General features: G+C 41.4%; 1 protein-coding gene and 1 long non-coding RNA gene across 7 annotated transcripts in view; one reads left to right on the forward strand and one right to left on the reverse strand.

Moving 5' to 3' along the window:
• Positions 1–219: 219 nt before the first annotated feature.
• LOC144588977 (uncharacterized) lies at positions 220–12,556 on the reverse strand. Its single transcript, XR_013544773.1, has 2 exons — positions 12,298–12,556; positions 220–5,818 (listed from the first exon to the last, which is right to left on the reverse strand). It is a non-coding gene; the product is annotated as an uncharacterized LOC144588977 (long non-coding RNA).
• A 108-nt stretch (positions 12,557–12,664) lies between these two features.
• The window catches only part of TAF4B (TATA-box binding protein associated factor 4b), an 83,434-nt gene continuing 76,245 nt past the window's right edge, over positions 12,665–19,853 (forward strand). For all 6 annotated transcript variants that reach the window (XM_078392632.1, XM_072998875.2, XM_020785735.3 and 3 more), the window contains exon 1: positions 12,665–13,428. In XM_078392632.1, the coding sequence (XP_078248758.1) occupies positions 12,975–13,428 (454 nt within the window). In that variant the 5' untranslated portion in view covers positions 12,665–12,974. The remainder of the gene's footprint in view (positions 13,429–19,853) is intronic.

Consider the following 19,853-nt stretch of genomic DNA (forward strand, 5'->3'; position numbering starts at 1 on the left):
GAGAACATTACGGGTATGAAAGGGTTCTGGCAAAGCATATGAAAACATAATTTTGTGTATTATTTAGGGGGAAATTACCATCCTAATTTCCACAGTGTGGCAATCAGTTTTGTTAACATACAATTTTATAGAATAGCTTTTACAATTAATATTTCAAGGAAAACATACTGCAGCTCTCGTGATTATTTTTGTGCATCTGCCACAGTGAGAAAGATATACTCAAGGCATTGTTGTTTTTTAATGGAAAAACATGGCACTTACACAGAATTTTTAGAAGTGGGGAATTTGGAAAGCTAGTTCTTCACTTGGAAATACACAAACTGTTTTGTTCATGCAACGCAACTAGCATTAGGTTCTTTGTAAACGTACAGGTTCATTTTCTAGTATTCAGCAATTCTGTTTCTTCTCTTTCTTAGTAACAAACCTAGCCATGGATGTGCATGACAAGCATTCTGCTCCTATTCACATTTACACATCTGGGCAGAATTAAACACGAGTGAGTGTGATTAGGATCATGCCAAGTCAAAGATTTACAATACAATCTTAGATATGTTTACTCAGCAATATGTCTCACTAAGTTCAGTGGGATGCACACCCAGAAAAACAAAAAGTTAGTGCTCATTTGAGAAATACATTAAGAATGGAAAGATAAGGGGAGTCATAGTTCTTGCTGACCAAAGATGGAGATCGGGGAGTCATGGTTGCCCTGCTACCTCTCAAAAACAAAGGCACCATGTCTCCTCTGTAGAGATGGGAGAGGTTTGTGCCGGTTCATATGTTCCCTTCCTCCACCTGGATCTCTCACTCACCAGCCGGGGCGTTCTCCTCTCCTCCTTCTCTTCAGCTGTTTGACCAGTCTCCAGCAGGAGCATGGGCTTCCTTGCCCTGCCTCCTTGACTGTTTGCTTACTGAGACCAGGAGGCAGGATAGGCAACCCTGTTCTCCTGCCACGTACTGATCGAACAGCCAAAGAGGAGAAGGAGAGGAGCGCACTTTGATTGATGAGTGGCCAGGGATACAAGGGAAGGGAACACACCATACCTGTGGTGCCATGTGTACAAACTGACATGGACCTCCAAACCAAGGTTCATGCCCATCTCTATTCCTCTGGCTTCTCCCAGAGAGGACTGGAAAGGGTGCCACGGAAGGAAAGAGATGCCAGTAACCCTATGAATATCAGTCTAGGTTGAAGGAAGCTCAGGATGGGTCAGAGCAGGTAAGGAACAGTTAAGGAGGTCCTTCTTTCTGTGTTCTTCCTCATGCATGGTTACTTTTATTCAGTGTAAGCCGAATTGCATCTGGTCACCAACACTTAGGAGGCTAGATTACTGCCTCCCTTCTGTCCTTCCTCTGGCAGGAAAACTGCTTTCCCTTAAAATAAAATTAAAAAATCAGTCACTGGTTGGGCTTGAAAAGAAAGGAATGTTTAAAAGTGATATTACACGTTTCTTCTTCAAAATCTCTTCTCACCAGAGCTTTTTTTAAAATTGTCTTAAGTTTAATGATCTTTTAATATTATAGCCAGCATCCTATTTGTTTTCTGAGACTACAACAGCTCTGCAATGATGATATGGTGATCTATGCCTTTTCCCCCTTATGATCTCTTATAACAGCTACACAAAGCAGCATCTCTGCTGGTTCAAATGGGCTTTTTACCTGCACCAGAGATTAGCAGCTTCCCCCTTGCACAAACAGTGAGAACAAAAGAACCATACTTGGAATGGCCCCTTCTGCACAGTGACAGAGTATTGACCTACAGGATGTTAATTGTGTTTTTAACATTTCAATTAATGTGTCTGTTGCTATTCTCTGTTTTGTAAGCCATCTTGGTCTCTGAATTAGGGAAAAGGTGGGAGATGAATTAAATGAAATAAATAGATAAATAAAATCATGTGTATCTTTTGGAACAAGCATAACAATACAGTTTGTCAATATAAAGGAAGAAGACAGGAAATTCAGTAATTGTCAGTTTTGAAAACTCCACATGCTGACTCTCATATTTTGTACGTTTTATTAAGGATTTTAACATTGCATGTTGTTAGCATGTGCAATCAGATTTATTTTATCAGTGGTTATTTTATTTTTTTAAAATGATAAACTGTACCTGGGATCCCCTGAGAGCTGCAGAGACCACAAACCATGCAAAGCAGGAACTGGGAGTCTATTTCTGGTTCTGAAGAATGGGCACACTTTTTGTCAAATGTTAGAAACGCCTCATAATCTCTTTCGAGTGTGAATTGCCATTCCTGGAGCCACAATACACAATTTTTTGTCACAAAATAGGGCTAGGGAAAGGGCCAGGGAATGCAATGACAGTTATACATTTCAGTCCATCAGTCATCTTTATGCTGACAGACTATGGCCCTGGTCACATGAGGAAAATGTTCCTTATTTATATCCCTGTTAGAATGTTGCATAAATTGCCGGTCACACAATGCACAGCCATTATACAATAATTTACCCAGCCAGTGGTGTAACTGTGGTTTATTTCCCCCTCGCTGGGAGGTTTGTGTTATTTTGTTCCGATGACATATCGGAACATTCCTTACTGGTATTTTGTGTGTGAATGTCAGTCCCACCAGGGAAAAGGGAGAAAGGAGAGAAGCCAGGAGCAAGGTGCCGCTTTAAAGAAATGTGTCCCTAACTGATAATCAAAAAACTGATGATGGTAGTATATAATGAAGCTGCAGCTATTTGCAGGGAAGGATATGACATAAAGGCCACAATTTCCATGCTCCTGATGTAACAGATGTGGAGAGGAAGGTTTGCTGCCAGGCAATGGAGGTGTGGAAGCTTTATGCAGTGGGTAGTCTGATTGTCATTAAAAAAAATAGAGCCTAGAAAATTGGGAACCACATTTTCTAATGATTAAAAGTTCAGAAGTGCTTGGATATGCTGATAGAATGTAATACCCTTTCCCTACCATTTAAGTGCTTGAAAAGTTCTGGAGAAACAGAAGGCTTGCATATTTATTTATTTATTTATTTATTTATTTATTTATTTATTTATTTATTTATTTATTTATTTATTTATTTATTTATTTATTTATTTATTTATTTATTTATTTATTTATTTATTTATTTAGTGACATGATGATCGGTACTAGTGAAGGCAGGATGTCCATTTGACTATAATGTTTATGGACATATATAGAAAGGTGTGTATATACACATACATATGAGAGGACAAGTACTGTATAACAAAACACAAGTCTGTCTCATAAAATACAGCTCCTGATTCAACAGGACAACAATACACATTCTCTGTTCTAGAGGAGGGCCTGGGTCAGCAATTGTAACTGTAAGTAGTTACAGTTGCTGGCCCAGGCCTTCCTCTAGAACAGAGAATGTGTATTGTTGTCCTGTTGAATCAGGAATTGTATTTTAAGAAACAGACTTGTGTTTTATTATATAACAAATCTGCTCAGGAACTACCAATCTCACAATTCATTATGAATCGAGAAGAAGGGGCAGCTTGCAAGTGGGACAAAATGCCATAACAATAATGAATATTGATCCCATAGATCAATCTCATAGATCAACTAATCATATATGATTAGTTAGGATGTGATCTTTATTAAGGTACTTAGCATTCATTATAAATATGCATTATAAATCTGTACCATGCCTACCATGAGCCCTGAAAGTGGACAAAAGTAGACAACCTTAGCTTCCCTATTTCTCCCTCAAGGATCTAATGTAAGATTACAACATTTTTCTCTGACTCTTTCCCTAGAATTAAAGTACTCAGAAAAACATTATCATCTATACTTCCATGTGCAAACCACTTGTTAAAAGCATAGAACCTCAACCAAAGGCTTTCCTTCCCAGAAATATTTCCATCTGCCACTTTACAGCAGTTGGTACATTCTCAAATTTTAGAAGCCAGAGTTACCTATTTTATCCCATTTGTTGGAAAGACGAAACTGCCTTACAGTCACTTTTAGTGTTTTGCTCTTGTGCAATGAATTGGAGCCACAGGAACTTGCAAAAGAGTATATTAGTACAGGCTGGAAGAGGGCTGCTGCACATTGGGATTGGGTGCGAAAAAGATTTAAGGACCTAGTGAACCTACAAAACTGTTGTAGGAATATTTCGTAGGAAAAACTACTAAATGTACATACCTATTTTGTGTATATTATAGACTGTATAAGCCTTGTCTATTCCTTTGCAGATTAATTTACTGTGTGTTTTAAAACAGTCTCCATTTATTTTAATTCCTCCATTTCTTTTGGACAAGGGAACTTGTAATACTGAAATTAAAATACATTTGTTTCTTAGTTCTCTTCCCTGTGATTAATATTGCTTATTTATACTTCATCATATCTAATACTTTATTGCAATTTCAGTTTCAATAATTAAGAAGTAACTGTGACATGTTCATGGTGTCCCAAAGCTCTGAAACATCTTATTTTTTTTTCTTACTATAGTGAATTTAGATTCGCTGCATAAGCTGAGAAAGAGAGGAGGAAAATACCTACAATTATACTGTAATTGCTTTTCCTGGGTAGTTCAGATCAAGGGACTCGTATTATTGGAAAGTAATTCACAGGTTTTGAGCACTGCAGATAGAGAACAATATAATGCTGAATTTTAATTCAGCAGCAGAATGTGAGTTAAATAATAATTTTAACTTGATGGGATGCCTGGACACAATAAGTGAGCAGTGGTTATTTTTTCTGGAGGGGGGGAGTTAAAACTAGTTGAAAAAACCTTTTATTCATAAATAATTCAATGAAAATTCAATGGATTAATTAGGTAAGCTGAGCCAGTAAATAAACAGAAAATCACTGGTCTGTGTTAATGCATATAATTTTCTCATAATTTAACCAGTTGCTTTAGAAATATGGCATTAAATAAATAATGGCCAACATCCTGTTTGCATAAACTTATGTGGTAGAAGCTGATGACATCATTAGTTGATGCTAGTTTTAATTAATTAAAACTAATTAAAAATTTCTCAGGTCTTTTTACGTTCCAACATCCCTATGGCTTCCTTCCTTTTGCCCTGGGGAAGGCGTTTCAGAGGTTTGGGATTGGGAACATCAGGCAGTGATTTTTGACTTTTAGAGGCTCTCTCCTCCCTGGCTCCAAGGCTCTGAAAGGCTTCCTCAAGGCAAAAGGGCACCCTAGGGGGCCTCAGAACCTAAAACATGGGCATAGGAAGTTTTTAATTAGTTTTAATTAACTGCTGCTACTAGAGCCATCTGATAATCCCAGCAGCTTCTCCCACATTATATAAAGTTATGTGGCCAATATTGGCCACAAACTTGTTTATATAAACAAGATTTTGGCCAATATTATATAATAGATGTTTGAAGACAGGACTACTCTTGGAAAAGTTGATGAACAGCACCAGCCTATGAAAGTTCATTATGGCATAATATAAATTTATGCTGGCATAACTTTGCCATGCATTGCACCCAGGCAAAGCAGATTGCACAATTTCATTGCACAATTGGTTGCACAGTTTCCATTGTGACCAGATGCACAATGTGCTGGCAGAAATGCTTTATGGATAGCATATACTTGTTGGCTCTATTGTAGCTACTGCAGGAGCAAGACCAAGTTGTGCCACAGCTTGTTTTCACAGTGGTTTCCTTCCCTCCTCCACTAACCAGTTCATATATCCCTTCTTCCTGCCACCTCCAGGGCCACTGGAGCAGGTGAACCAGGCACGAACTTCAAGACTGCTAAGTAACTAAAAAAAGGCTTAACCCTCATAATGTGAAACTATTGGGAAGGAAAAGGAAGTTAGTCTAGGTACCTACCTGAATCAGGTCTGGTGGACAACCAGGATGGGACAATGTCTCCAGTTCCTATATAATAGGGGAAGACAAAAGTTATGTTTGAAATCTGGAGTAAAACTCCCAGCATTCCTAACCATTGATATTGCTGGCTAGGGCTGATAGGAATTGCTCTCCAATAATGTCTAGAGGGCTACACTGCACCCAATCTGGTTTTAACAGCTCACAATCTGAAATATATAGCTAACACAACAGCTTCCTTGGGGTGTCAAGTTACATTTTACTTGCCCTTCATACATAGAAAACAGTTGCAGAAGTGGATGGCAAGTTTGCAAAAGAAAAATGATTTTTGAAAGATATATTGCAATGTGTCAACATTTATAGCGTAGTTGGTGAAATCACTGGCTACCGAAATTGCTAGTTTCTGTTACTGCTGTGGAGCAAACACTTCTTGTGCTTGTGCTTTAACACTTCTTGTGCTTGAGTACTTGATGATGTTAATGAAAAACAAGCTACTCATGCAAAACAAGTAATCCTACCATTAGGCATAACCTTTCATAAACTTTAAAACCATTTGAAAACTCTGCTGGAATACTTCTTGTCTCTCATCAGTCAAAATAATGCAACACCAAATGCAGAGAATACCTCTTCAAGATATCTCCATTTAAAAAACCCAAGATGCTAAACCCTTCCAAGAGTTGAAAAAGGCTACTGTTTCACCAGCTTAAAGACACGTTTGTGTAAGCATATTTAGCCCTATCCAGAGATGTGGGGTTGAATTTTTTTCCCTGAATGAACAATCTTCGATTACTTAATCTTTTCATAGTAAAAATTTTCACAATCCTAAAATACCCTGATTCAATAAAATTAATTTGTACTAGTGAATGAATGCCACTGTAGTATTTTTTTAATTTTAATTTTATTTATTTATTGCATTTATATGCTGCCCATCTAGACATAGTTTACTCTGGGCGGCTCACAACATACAAGATAAAAACAATTTAACATATACACAGTTTTACATAAATAAAAACAAAGAGATATAAAATATAAATTGTAGATTTACAATTATAACAATTAATTTAATTTATTTGGCAAGGTTGACAGTTTCAACATTACATGAATTAAAAAAAAAAGACTCAGGTCAACATCCACATTAGTGGCTGTGAGGTTAACGTTTTATAAATCAGTCCTAAGTGTGAGAAAACATATACGTATTTGCTTGATTTGTAAACAGGGAGTTTAAAAAACACATACGATTATGCACATTAATTCAAACCAATCTAAGGTTAGGAATTAATCTTTTGGCTTTGCAAGTCAAGCAGAATTCATAATTAAAAGTATCGTCCATTTTTGCCTCGGTTTCAGCAGACACAGCAACACTTAATGTCTTATCTTTAGCTCAGGACTCTTTCATGACAATCCCATGGGTCCCTGACCGCTACATTATAAAGGTTCTCTAGTTAAGATTCACCAATGAGTTTTCCATTTAAAGGTAGTGATACAGACATGCTACAGATCCCTGTTGGGAAACTAAAGTTAAGAAGGCATGACTTGGCCCAAGGTCACACAGTGAGCCTTACAGCTGAGCAGTAATGTGAACTTAGGTCTGCAGCTACAGTCTGATATTTAACCCCTGTACAAAATGTAATATGAAAAACATGCAGTTATATGGCATGTCTGGCAATAACCCTCATGGTCCTGGAAGCTGAGAAAATGCTGACATAATGAGCACCATTGTTGTGAGGAGCATTTGTGATTGTTCAACCTCCACAAGTCATGTTTCCCTGTGCCAAAAACATGTGTGGAAAGATAATTTTCATGTAGAAGAAAAAGCTCATGTGTCTCATGCAAATACAGTAACAACAGCCAGGGAATGTATCTACAGCAACAAATTCTGCACTTGCTGGTCTTACTGCTAACTCTTTAACTGACCAACAATTAAGCCCCTTGCTTGAGGGAGTGCTCTTGCACCTTTCACAGCGATAAGATAGGATAAAATTCAACAGATAGTTCTTTTTCTGGCACTAAGGTGCAGTAGAAGGGAAAACTTCATCTCCTGCATTTTTGTTTGTCTCAACAAAGAATCTTTAAAACTTCTTAAAGACTATTAGGCATCCTTCATTCTTGAGAGACCATGGTAATGTGCTCTGAATAGAGGAATTGAAACAGTGTCTAGTGTGGCTGAGAAGGCCAATTCGAGAGTGCCAATCCCTTCCTCACTGAAGACAAATACAATCTGTCCCTTGTCCAGCTCCCTGATTCAGCAGGTTTCGGGACTGCCTCTTTGCCTTGGCCTGCTGGACAACGGTCCCTTCAAATTGGGAGAGGCCGTGATGCACCGCCTGCCTCCAGGCGGAACGCTCAGATGTCAGGGTTTCCAATCTGTTGACATCCATTCCTAAGACCTTCAGATCCCACTTGCAGATGTCCTTGTATTGCAGCTGTGGTCTCCCTCTGGCGCGATTTCCCTGCACTAATTCTCCATACAGGATATATTTTGGAATCCGACCATCAGCCATACTCATGACATGTCCAAGCCAATATAGACGTTGCTGTTTCAGTAATGTATACATGCTAACAATTCCAGCTCGTTCTAGGCCTCCTCTGTTTGGAACTTTGTCCTGCCAGGTGATACCAAAAATGCGTTGGAGACAACCCATATGGAACGTGTTCAGCTTCCTTTCCTGCTGTGTACAAAGGGTCGAGGACTCACTGCAGTACAGGAGTGTGCTCAGGACACAGGCTCTATAGACCTGGATCTTGGTATATGCCGTCACTTTCTTCATGAGCCATACTCTCTTTGTGAGTCTAGAGAACATGGTAGCTGCTTTCCCAATGCGTTTATCCAGCTCGACATCTAGGGACAGGGTGTCAGAGATCGTTGAGCCAAGGTACACAAAGTCATGAACAACCTCTAATTCTTATGTGGAGATAGTAATAGAGGGAGGCAAGTCCACGCCCTGGCCCATGACTTGTGTTTTCTTCAGGCTGATTGTTAATCCAAAGTCTTGGCAGGCCTTGTTAAAATGATTCATGAGTTGTTGGAGGTCTTCAGCAGAGTGGACAACAACAGCTGCATCATTGGCGCAGAGGAGGTCCTGCATGCATTTCAACTGGTCTTTGGTCTTCTCTCTCTGTCTAGAGAGATTAAACAGCTTTCCATCTGATCTAGTCCAGAGATAGACCTCTTCTGTTGCAGTTGCAAAGGCGTGCTTCAGCATGACAGCAAAAAAGATCCCAAACAGGGTTGCATGAGGACACAGCCCTGTTTTACTCCACTTTGAATGTCAAAGGGATCTGATGCTGAGCCATCAAAAACTACAGTGCCCTTCATTTCCTCATGAAAGGACCTGATGATGTTAAAGAGTCAAGGTGGACATCCAATCTTGGGAAGTATTTCAAAAAGGCTGTCCCTGTGTCAAGAGTTCTGCTGAAGAAGATCTGGAATCTGAGGGGTTAATAACAGCTGAGGAGAATGCTGGGCAATCAGAATTGCAGGCAGATGAATCACCACGATTCTCCTCCCCCAGTAGCCAGAGTGAGGGGGAAGCTTCGGCAAGGACTCATGACACGAAGATCCAAAGCCCGCATGAATGTTTCCCATAGGAACATCAGGTCAACCAGCCCTGAGTTTTAGCAGGATGAGGTGTTTAGATGACTGCTGTTGCTATAAAATCTGCACCCAAAGGCTTGCAAATTTGTGGAAGCAACAAGTCAAATCTCTGGCTCACATCCATGCTCCTGACTACATTGAACCTTGTTCTTGGGACCCTTGGCTTTGGACTCTGACCCCAGACTACATTGTGTGATTTGGCTTTGGACCCTGATTTCGGCTTATGGTGTGTGATTTGGCTTTGGCATTTTGGTATTGGCTCTGCATCCTCCAAACTTCTGATATTGGACTGGCTTATTGTACTTTGCTGTTGAAACCCCCCGAAACGTGACACCCTGCTAACAAAATCAAAGGCCTCTGTGAGATCTATGAAGTCCCCAAAGAGTGGCTGTCATTGTTCCCTACATTTCTCCTGCAACTGTCTGAGGGAGAATACCATGTCATTGGTAGATCTATTAGCTCAAAATCCGCACTGTGATTCTGGATAGATGCTGTCTGCAAGCACCTGGAGCCTGTTCAGCACAATACGCACAAGCGGCTTCCCTACAACGCTGAGAAGACAGATGCCACGGTAGTTATTGCAGTCACCTATCTCCTTTGTTCTTATACAAGGTGATGATGTTTGCATCCTTCATGTCCTGTGGTACTCCACCTTGCCTTCAGCAAAGACAAAAGATTTCATACAGCTCGGTGATGATGATCTCTTTATAGCACTTTAGCAGGGATATTATCCTTCCCAGGTGCGTTGCTGAAGGCAAGGGAATCCAAGGACGCTTTATTTCTGCTAAAGTTGGTTCGCTGTCCAACTCTTCCAAGATATGCAGGTGCTTGATGTATTTAGTGCCTCTTTGGTTACTACATTCTCTCTGCAATATAGCTCAAAGTAGCACTGCATCCAGCGTTCCATCTGCTGTGCTCAGTCCTGGATGATCACACCTGTAGCAGACGTCAAGGGAGCAGATTTCTTCTGTATTGGACCTAAAGCCTGCTTAATACCATCATACATTCCCTTGATGTTACCTGTGTCCACTGCTATCTGTTTCTGAGAGCACAGCTGAAGCCAATAATCATTAGAACATCTGGTAGCCTGTTGACTTTGCTACGAGCAGCTTGAAGAGCCTGCAAGTTGCACTCACTAGGACAGGCTTTGCATGCTGCTAGAGCTCTCCTCTTATCCTTGATGGCTGGCACCAACTCCTCCTTCTTAAAGACTACTTTAAAAAATTGACAAATAAATAGTACCAATGCATATACATTAGTAGAACAGAAACTGTTAGAGGAAATCATTCCCCCCTCTTTCCAATCCCCTCCCAAACCTGCCCCGATCTGTATGGGAGTGACAGAGAGCAATGAGCTGTGAGACAGAACCTGTAATACTGATGAACTAGACAGAGCTTGGGAACTTTATTGGACCACAACTCCCAAAATTCCCTAAACCAAGATGGCCATCGGCAATAAAGGTTGGGACATTCTTGGAATTGTGGCCCAAAAAGGTAATGCTCCAAGTTCTGAGACAAGACTCTGTCTCCGCAGATATGTCAAGGGGTCTCTAGTCCATTATCACTTAGGTCACAATAAACGTGTCCATCTTTGAGATTCTAGAAGTGTCTGATACTTTGCTTCATCAACTAATACAGAAATCCCTCTATTAACCTGGGAGCCATGGTGGATCAGACCAAAGGTGTATCTGTTCCAGTATTCTATTTATAGAGTTGATAACCCATTTATCTATTTTTGCATTAGTGACATCCCACATTTCCTCCAATGAGGCCGAAGCAGGATAATCAATTGCATTTTATTTTTAAGGCAACCTTGTGAGGTAGGTCAGACTTGTGAAGGAAGGACCAAACACATACTTAACACTTTGCTTGCTAGGAAATACAAGTAGGAAAGAAATGATACATAGTTATCAGAACTGGCTGTAAAACCAATGTATGTAGGTTTCAACCGCAGGGGTGAGGTTAAACAAATAAGTAGCTCCGCCTTGATATATCTAGTACTATGTCAGACTGCTACTTGGAGGCTCCTCATCCTGAAGTCAGATTCCCCTTGCCCTTCTCCTTAGATAGAGGCAGTATTGTGTTCTGCATGTAGAGCAGGCTGTGCTAAGATCTTTTCCTTCTACACTCCTGAGTTCTTTACCTTCCTGTACTGTCCCTAAGTGTATTCCCAAGTTAATAATAATAATAGTAATAATAATAGTAATAATAATAGTAATAATAATAGTAATAATAATAATAATAATAATAATAATAATAATAATAATAATAATAATAATAATAATAATAATAATAATAATAATAATAATAATAATAATAATAATAATAATTTATTGTCATTGTAAGTACATACAACGAAATTCAGACACCCAGAGACCAGACACATGCACACACATAAACATAAACACATAAACACATAAACAGTACATTTCTTTTGTTTTATTATTTCTTTATCTTATTTAAAATATTTGTACCACACCTTTCTCCTTGAAAAGGACCCAAGATAGCTTACATCCCTGAAAGACAACATTTAAAGCTGAAAACAATGAGTATACAAAGGTGGTTTGCATTATTAAAATACAACATTTAAAGCTAAGAACAATGAGCATAAAGAGGCAGCTTACATCATTAAAGACAGTATCAAAGCCAAAACAGTAAGTATACAAATATTAAAAAGGAAGAAACAAATGCCCTCTGAAATGCAGCAAAGACAAACAATACAAAAGATCCAGTCAGAGCAGTAATACAGTAACAGTTGAGATCAAAGACATTCATGTAACCAGTTACTGAGAGAAGGCTTGCTTGAAGAGAAAGGTCTTTGCCTACTTGCAGAAGGATAGCAAAGATGGGACCAGCCTGGCCTCCTGTGGAAAGGAGTTCCACAGTCTGGGTGCAACGACAGAGAAGGCCCTCTCCTGTATCCCCATCAGACGCACCTGCTCTTCACTTTAAAAAGAACTTCCCTAACAAAAATTTTATTGGCATTGCCCCGTTTTCTTTCCTTCTCCTTTGAAGGCAGACACGCGTTTTTTGGGACCGACACCAGGCAGGTTCCTCCGTATGCGCAAGCCCGTCTCTCTCTCTCTCTCCGTGACGTCCCAGAACGTAGCCCAATCAGATTGCTGAACTATGCCCAGGAGCCGTCAGAAGAGCCGATGCGCCTGCGCCAGAGATCCGCGTGGCCATATAAACATGGCTCGTGGGATGGGGAAACCCACCGGTGCTATAATCTGGGCGGGTCTGGGAAGCGGAGGGTCGTTGGCGGCGGCGGTGGTGGGAGGGGCCTGTCCACGTTTCGTCTTGGCGCTTTCCCTGAGAAGACGCGGCTGAGGCGTCCCGCGGGGACCCCACGTGCGCGCCTCATCAGAGGAAGAGAGGCGCCGGCAGCGGAGGGATGACCATGTGTTTTTCGCAAGCGTGCCAGTAGCCGCTGCCCCTGGGTCCCGGGGAGGTCTGCCCGCGGAGGCAGCCGGGGCTGTGGGGAGTCTCCCCGCTGTATTTTGCCGCATCGCCTCGCCTCCCGGGAACCCTTGGAAGCGGCTATGCTGTGGAGTCGCCTGGGCTCTGTTGCAAGTGGCACTCCTGGACCCTCCGGGCGCTGCGCCCCTCCTCCATGAGTACCTCGCCGGCCACGGCACCAGCAGCCGCCCCGAAGAGGGTCGCGCCCCCCGGGCCTCCGGAGCGCGGGGCTTTGGCCATGGGTCCCCCCGGGAAGGGCGCTGGGGAGCTCCAGGCGCCCCTGGTTCCGCGGCGCGCCGAGAGCGCAGCTCCGCCCGCTTCTCGCCCGGTGACTCCCGCGGGGAAGCCCGCCGCTGCCCTCCACCCGGCGGGCACCAGAGTTCCTCTCCGCCTCGCCCCTGCCCTCTGCCAGCAGCCCCGAGCGGGGTCGTCCTTGTCGTCGTCGTCGTCCGTGCAGACTTTGGTGGCCAAAGCAGCTCCCGCCCCTCCCGCCCACCAGCTCCGCAGAACTTCCAGCGCGGGTCCGAGGCTGCCCTCCTGCCAGGCAGTGGCGTCTAAAGCGCCGACGACGACCATCCAGTTGCCTGCTAACTTCCAGATCCCACAAGGTAACTGTTTATTTTAGGGGAAAAGGTGGGGGAGAAGTATTCTTTTTGAGCTAGCCCTCCCAGACGCTTGCCCTTTCGTTCATTTCCATGCTGGCTGTGGAGTTCTGGGAGGAATGGTCGAAAATGGAACTTTACCAAAGTGTGGTTTGAGAAACCAGCCCGGAAAGCCCACAACAGTCGTCTTTTATTTCCTTTTATTGCTTTGTTTCTTTTCCTCTGTATATTATCTCCACAGTAGTGAGGAGAGTAAAGACATTTCCAGACTTGGATGGCCAGCAAACAGTTTGCAATGTCAAACTTTATTAGGGGTGTGTGCATTTATGTGGGCGCAAATGTGTGTGGGAGCGTTAATAAAGGGAGTGAAAATCCTGTGTGGAAAAAGTGTTGGCTATCACCATGGAGCTTCCCCTTTGGAACATTTTTTTTATTCTAAAACTTACCTAGAAAAATAGTAAACCTCTTCAGCAACAGAGGAAAAATGAAGTTAATGCTTTTCTGGAGAAAGATGAAATGTTGAAGTGACTGAGCTATGGAAAGTTATCATCAGAATAATTGACTAAATCGTACTAGTAGGTGTTTAGATGTGCGCTGACACTGTTGCTTATTTGCTTAACCTAGTTGTACCTTGAAAAGATCTCATTAACTGTCTTGGACCTCTTGACCTACGGGGGTGACTACACAGGCATTTGTTCAACTATTCAGTTTGCTCTGGAGATGTGCTGGTTTGCTTCTTTTGCTGGTGACCAGATAACATAATTGCCAGCATTCCTATTTGGCACCTTTTTGGGTCCCTGCCTGAGGCTACTTTTGTTGTTTTTTATTTATTTTATTTTTTGGTGCAAATAGGATTACTCCATTTTGATTCCACTTGATCACTGAGATCAAACCAAAGTGGCTGTTTGACTGTCTCTTCTTTCACTTTAAAAGGAAAGAATGTTTCCCTTTAAAGGGAAAGTTTTCTCCTGATCATTAAGCAACTGATTGGCTGTCCCTTGGGAAAACCAATTTCATGATCTTGCGAGATGGAAAGCTTTTCCTTTTAATATTCCTTGTAGTTTACTTTTAGAGAGAAATGGAGGGGAAGTCTTGCATTTCTATTTAATAGTTGTTAACTGGTACAGTCCATCAGCAATGCTTTGACAGGGCTTAAAAACCCTTTCAAAGCATTGCTGATACGCTAGCATAATTTAAAAAGAAAGGCAAAACTTCTGATACTGTATGACCAAAAGATTTGCATTTCTCAAGATTGTTTACTGGCTTTTCCAAAGGGACAGCCAGCCAACTGCTTAATAGTTTCAAGAAATCTTTCCTTTTAAAGATAAGGAAGATCTTGATTACACTAAACAAGGTCATGTGAGGTGTGGTCTGATTTCCTGACCTGAAACCACCTGATCCTGGCATATTGGTGCAAGGATTATACCATAGATTTGTATGTAGTTTTAACCAATCTTATTTAGCCCACTCCAATCTGGCTATCTAGCCAAACTTCTAATTAAAATGTGTCTTCTCTGCTTTGTACCTTTAAGGACCTGTCAAAACAGCTCATAATATCCTTGCTCTTTTGAAGCTTGTTCAGTTTCCAGTGTTCCAAAATATAATTAAGTCAGTTGCAGCATCAATGAAGCTGTTATCTCTTAAAGTGTCAGCGAACATTATTGCTGTTGACTTTACCAAGTTCTTGAGCGATGCAAGTGGCTTATGCTTAAATGGAAGAATAGTGGGAGTTTTTAGAAGAAACCACAGTAACTGTAATTAAAGTTGGTTTCATGCAGAGTGGCATCCTTGATAGTTCATCTGGTTAACATAAGAAGAAAGATCTCATTAGCATCCCCAGTGAGTGCCTTGACAAGGGCCTATTGAGATATTACTTAAAATTTCTGTGTCATGAGGCTAGGGGTAAGTTTCAGATTTCAAACATATTTATACAGTGCAGTTATAGCAGTTTGATATCAGCTGGACTGTGAGGCCTCTGTCTGACAGGATCATGAGATTTGTAGTTTGGTGAAGTATTTAGGATTTTCTGCTATATTTCAGAGAAGTGCATGAGAACCCTCTGGCACAAAAGTGTGTGACCAAGGTTCCTGCTTGCACACGACTCTGCTTCCCTCCATGCAGCTGTCTTCCTTCTCCATGCAATGATTGCATGAGGTTCTGGTTGCGATGGAACCCAGCGTGTGGGGTGTGTGTGTGGAGTCGCGTGCACTTGCAGGGGTGAAACCATGCGCAAGAGAGGAGGAGCCCGGCCCAGTGGGGTTGAAAATGAGAGGGTACATTGTGTATGACTGAACTGCAAATTCCAGGATTCTGTAGGATGAAACTCAACATGCTATAACTGCAGCATAGATACTTGGACAAAGCCGCTGCAAATTTGGAGGCTGATGTTACTTAAATGGTGTCAATAGCTCCCAGACAGTTCTCTGGACTAGGCAGCAAACTACACAGGCTGTGCCATCCTGCTATAGTAATAAAATAGTTCTGCTGTTCTTTTAGATGCCCTTTCTTTTGAAGTAGGAGAGAACGTGTGCATAATACTGTTGGTACTGTGGAAGTTACTTCAGGGTCATTACTTGCCATGTGGATATCCTGGACTGCCAGAAAGACAAACAAGTGGGTCCTAGATTAAATCAAACTTGAACTTTCTCTGGAAGCAAAAATGTTGCAACTGTGGCTGTCTTGCTTTGGGCTCATCATGAGAAGACAGGATTTTCTAGCAAAGATAATAATGCTGGGAAAGGTGGAAGGTATCAGGAAAAGAGGAAGAGCAAATATGAGATGAATTGACTCCCTAAAAGAAGCCACAGGCTTCAGTTTACAAGAGCTGAACAAGGTGGCTGAGGACAGAACATTCTGGATAGCACTCATTCATAGGGTCACCATGAGTCAGAGGTGACTTGATGACAAATAACAACAACTTGCCATGAGTGCCGTGGACTGCTAACAGAAAAAGAGGGGGAAATGATGTGTTCCTTGTACATAATCCAAAGGTGAGGGTGGTAATTGGAAGCAAAGGCCTGAGAATACTATGTAGCTTTGGAGGTAGTCCCTGCTCCAAGTGAACAAAATATTGGTGTGTGCTTGTGGGCTGAAACTCTCAAAAATTCTTGGAAAATTACAGGAGTTGAATCAAAAACCTACATGTGCAAGAGTATGCCCCTAGTTCCAACTCCTAAAATCCACCTAGTGAGTGACGTTTCCTTGGATGAACAGTCAGAATGGACTGCCATGTGTATCTACACTTTCGGTCTATCGTGCCTTACCTTATTCTTGATAAAACACAGTTATGTAACCATACTGGTTCCTTTGCATTTTATGTTGTGTCACACAGTTGTGTGAATCTGAAGCATGTGTTTGTGCAGTTGCCATTGGTGTAGCAACTTGCATGGGAAGCCCTGGGGATAGGGTCAAATGGAAATAACATGCATACATTTTCTGGCATAAGAAGTGACTTTTGTCAAATCTGGGCTTTTACATGATTAGAGAAGCATGATGTGATCATGGGAGTTTTGGTACAGTTAAATTTGCATATGTATAAACATAGTTCTGAATCAAGCTACATACTGTGTTTTAGATGCTGCATTAGTGTGTCATCAGAGGTGCCATGTTTGAAGAGGTATCCCCTTTTCAGTTTGTTTTTTAAATCAGCTGACCAATCAAGTCATCATTTCATGCCTCCCAAATGTGTTACACTTTTGCTGCAAAAATCTGACTGTTGGCCATGATGAGGTTGAGAATGACATGTTGATGTTGGAAACCAAAGGTTGAAAGCTGCTGATCCAGTGGAAACATCTAATACCAGTGCAGAAGTAGACTAGGGTATAAAATGCTATATTGTGTGAGCAGTTTGTTGCAAAACTGTGATCTCTGGTACACAGGCTTCTGGTTTTTGGAAGGTTTGGCAATGACAGCATTCCAGAGATAGAACAGAGCCTAACCTGTCCATTACTTAATATCACATGTATATAGAGCACTGTTCTACTTTATGATGGGTCATAGAATTTCTGTGCAAACCCAAAATGAGCAGGATGAAAATCTGTCAGGGTTTAGAAAATAGTTCACATTTGGTGGAATGCTAGGCAATCACCACAGACACCAAAATATTAGTTCAGCACTTCAACATTATTCTGAACTGTTTGCATCTTCTAGTTCATTGTTCTTCAGTTGATGGGTCACGGTGGTACTATCACAAAAAAAGCACAAAACAAGAAGTTTTGAAATATGTTCTGCTTAAGAAAAGATTAGAGTTATTTGTCCTAACAATCTCCAAGAGAAGCAATTCTATAAGCAGGATTCCTAGTATCTTAAGATATGAGCCTACCTTGTTCTTCAAAGACCCCAGTAGTGTGTTGCATACAAATCATACAGATCTTATTGTAGATTAAAAGAAGGCTCAAAGTTTCCAGTGTGGTGTAGTAGATAGAGTGGCAGACTAAGACTCTGGAAAATAGGGTTTGAGTCTCCTCTTGGAAACTGACTGGGGAAGTGGAACTGGTAAAGCCACTCCTTAAATATCTCACTTACCTTGAAAGTGCTATTAGGGTCGCTATAAGTCAGTTCTAATTTGACAGGATGTAACAACAAAACTGCAAAGAGAACAAACCTATCAATTCTAAAGGAAATCAACCCCGAGTGCTCATTGGAAGGACAGATCCTGAAGCTGAGGCTCCAGTACTTTGGCCATCTCATGAGAAGAGAAGACTCCTTGGAAAAGACTTTGATGTTGGGAAAGTGTGAAGGCAAGAGGAGAAGGGGATGACCGAGGATGAGATGGTTGGACAGTGTCATTGAAGCAACCAACATGAATTTGACACAACTCCGGGAGGCGGTGGAAGATAGGAGGGCCTGGCGTGCTCTGGTCCATGGGGTCACGAAGAGTCGGACACGACTAAACGACTGAACAAACAAACAAAACAACAAAAGAGTGCTCATATTCTTGTGCAATTGATAATTCCATGATCAATTCCTGTTACTAGCAACTAGGTTCCCAAACTTGATTGAACTGTGTGGAGAATTTGGTGAGCTATTTCTGATCTTGATTTCCCCCCCCCCCCTGCTTCGTCTGCAGATGTTCATATTTGATAGACACACGGGAGTGTCCCCAGTAAGCTGCGTAAGCAACAGGCTCTACAGCAGCACTGAAGAATGAGTTCTAGAGCAGTGGTTCTTAACCTTTGTTACTCAGATGTTTTTGAACTGCAACTCCCAGAAACCCCAGTCAGCACAGCAGGTGGTGAAGGCTTCTGGGAGTTGCAGTCCAAAACTCCTGAGTAACCCAAGGTTAAGAACCAGTGTTCTAGAGTACCTTCAGTTTAGCAGTAAGGTGGTCATGTCATGACTCTTTTGGTTTCGGCAGAGGTTTTCACTGCCTTTGTTTAAATTGCATTCTGTTTAGTGAAGAATGGGGCTTGGCATACTTGGACTCAAGCTGAACATAAGTGTGGCTGCGAACTTGGAAGGCTAATTGCTGTGGATGAAAATAATTTTCTGAGCCAGCCTACTCCAAGCAGCCTTGATTTCTTTCCCAAAGTTGATTGCAAGGTAAACATCTGCCCACATGCAGTGGCATTCTGTTACTCTTGGCATATATTATCTGCTGAGCAAGTTTATAGGCTGCCTTCATGGACTGTGTATTGCCGGCTGGTTTGGGATTGTCTCAATATGTGCCCTTTTTCTATACTAAGTGGTGTGCGACCTCAGGAGCACAATTCAAAAGCAGAAAAGCATCAGCTGTCCAGAGAATGCTTATTTCAGTTTAACCGTTTAATTTTCCAGACGCATGTTGAAACATGCATGCGTATAATCAGATAGAACTAGCAAGTTCATGTACTTAGGCACTTTTTAAGTGAAATATATTTCTAGAAGACAAAATATGCTTATCAGCTGTACCGTTAGATGGCAGTGTTGCACAACATTTTGTGCAGTTCATAATCAGGGATGGTAAAAGCAGTTTCACTTGTTATTTCATATGTCTTAGTCTAAGGACATGTTTAGTGCAGTTTTTATTGTAATTAATGCTATATGACATACAAAATCAAAAGGAACGTAAAAAAGAAATACAATTTTAATAACAAGCTTTCCTCTTAACCATATGGATCTCTTGTTTTCTTTTCTTCTCTATCTTTACAGTAGCACCGTAACCAAATTGATTGTTCCATATCTGTCTGTGTTAATTAGGGATTTTGCTTTCTTCATCTTCAGTATACAAGATACACATAAGAGATATCATACAGTCTCAACAGTTCCAAGACCTTTTTGTTCCTCTACCTCTCTGACTATTTGCATCAGTTTCTGATTTCTAAGGCTGTTGGTACAGTTTTAATGGTATGGTTTTAACTATCTAGGGATGTGGTGGTGCTGTGTGGGTTAAACTGCAGAAGCCATTGTGCTGTAAGGTCAGAAGACCAGCACTGGTAAGATTGAATCCACAT

This window comes from Pogona vitticeps, chromosome 4 (genome assembly GCF_051106095.1).
Source record: "Pogona vitticeps strain Pit_001003342236 chromosome 4, PviZW2.1, whole genome shotgun sequence".
NCBI classification, from domain to species: Eukaryota; Metazoa; Chordata; class Lepidosauria; order Squamata; family Agamidae; genus Pogona; species Pogona vitticeps.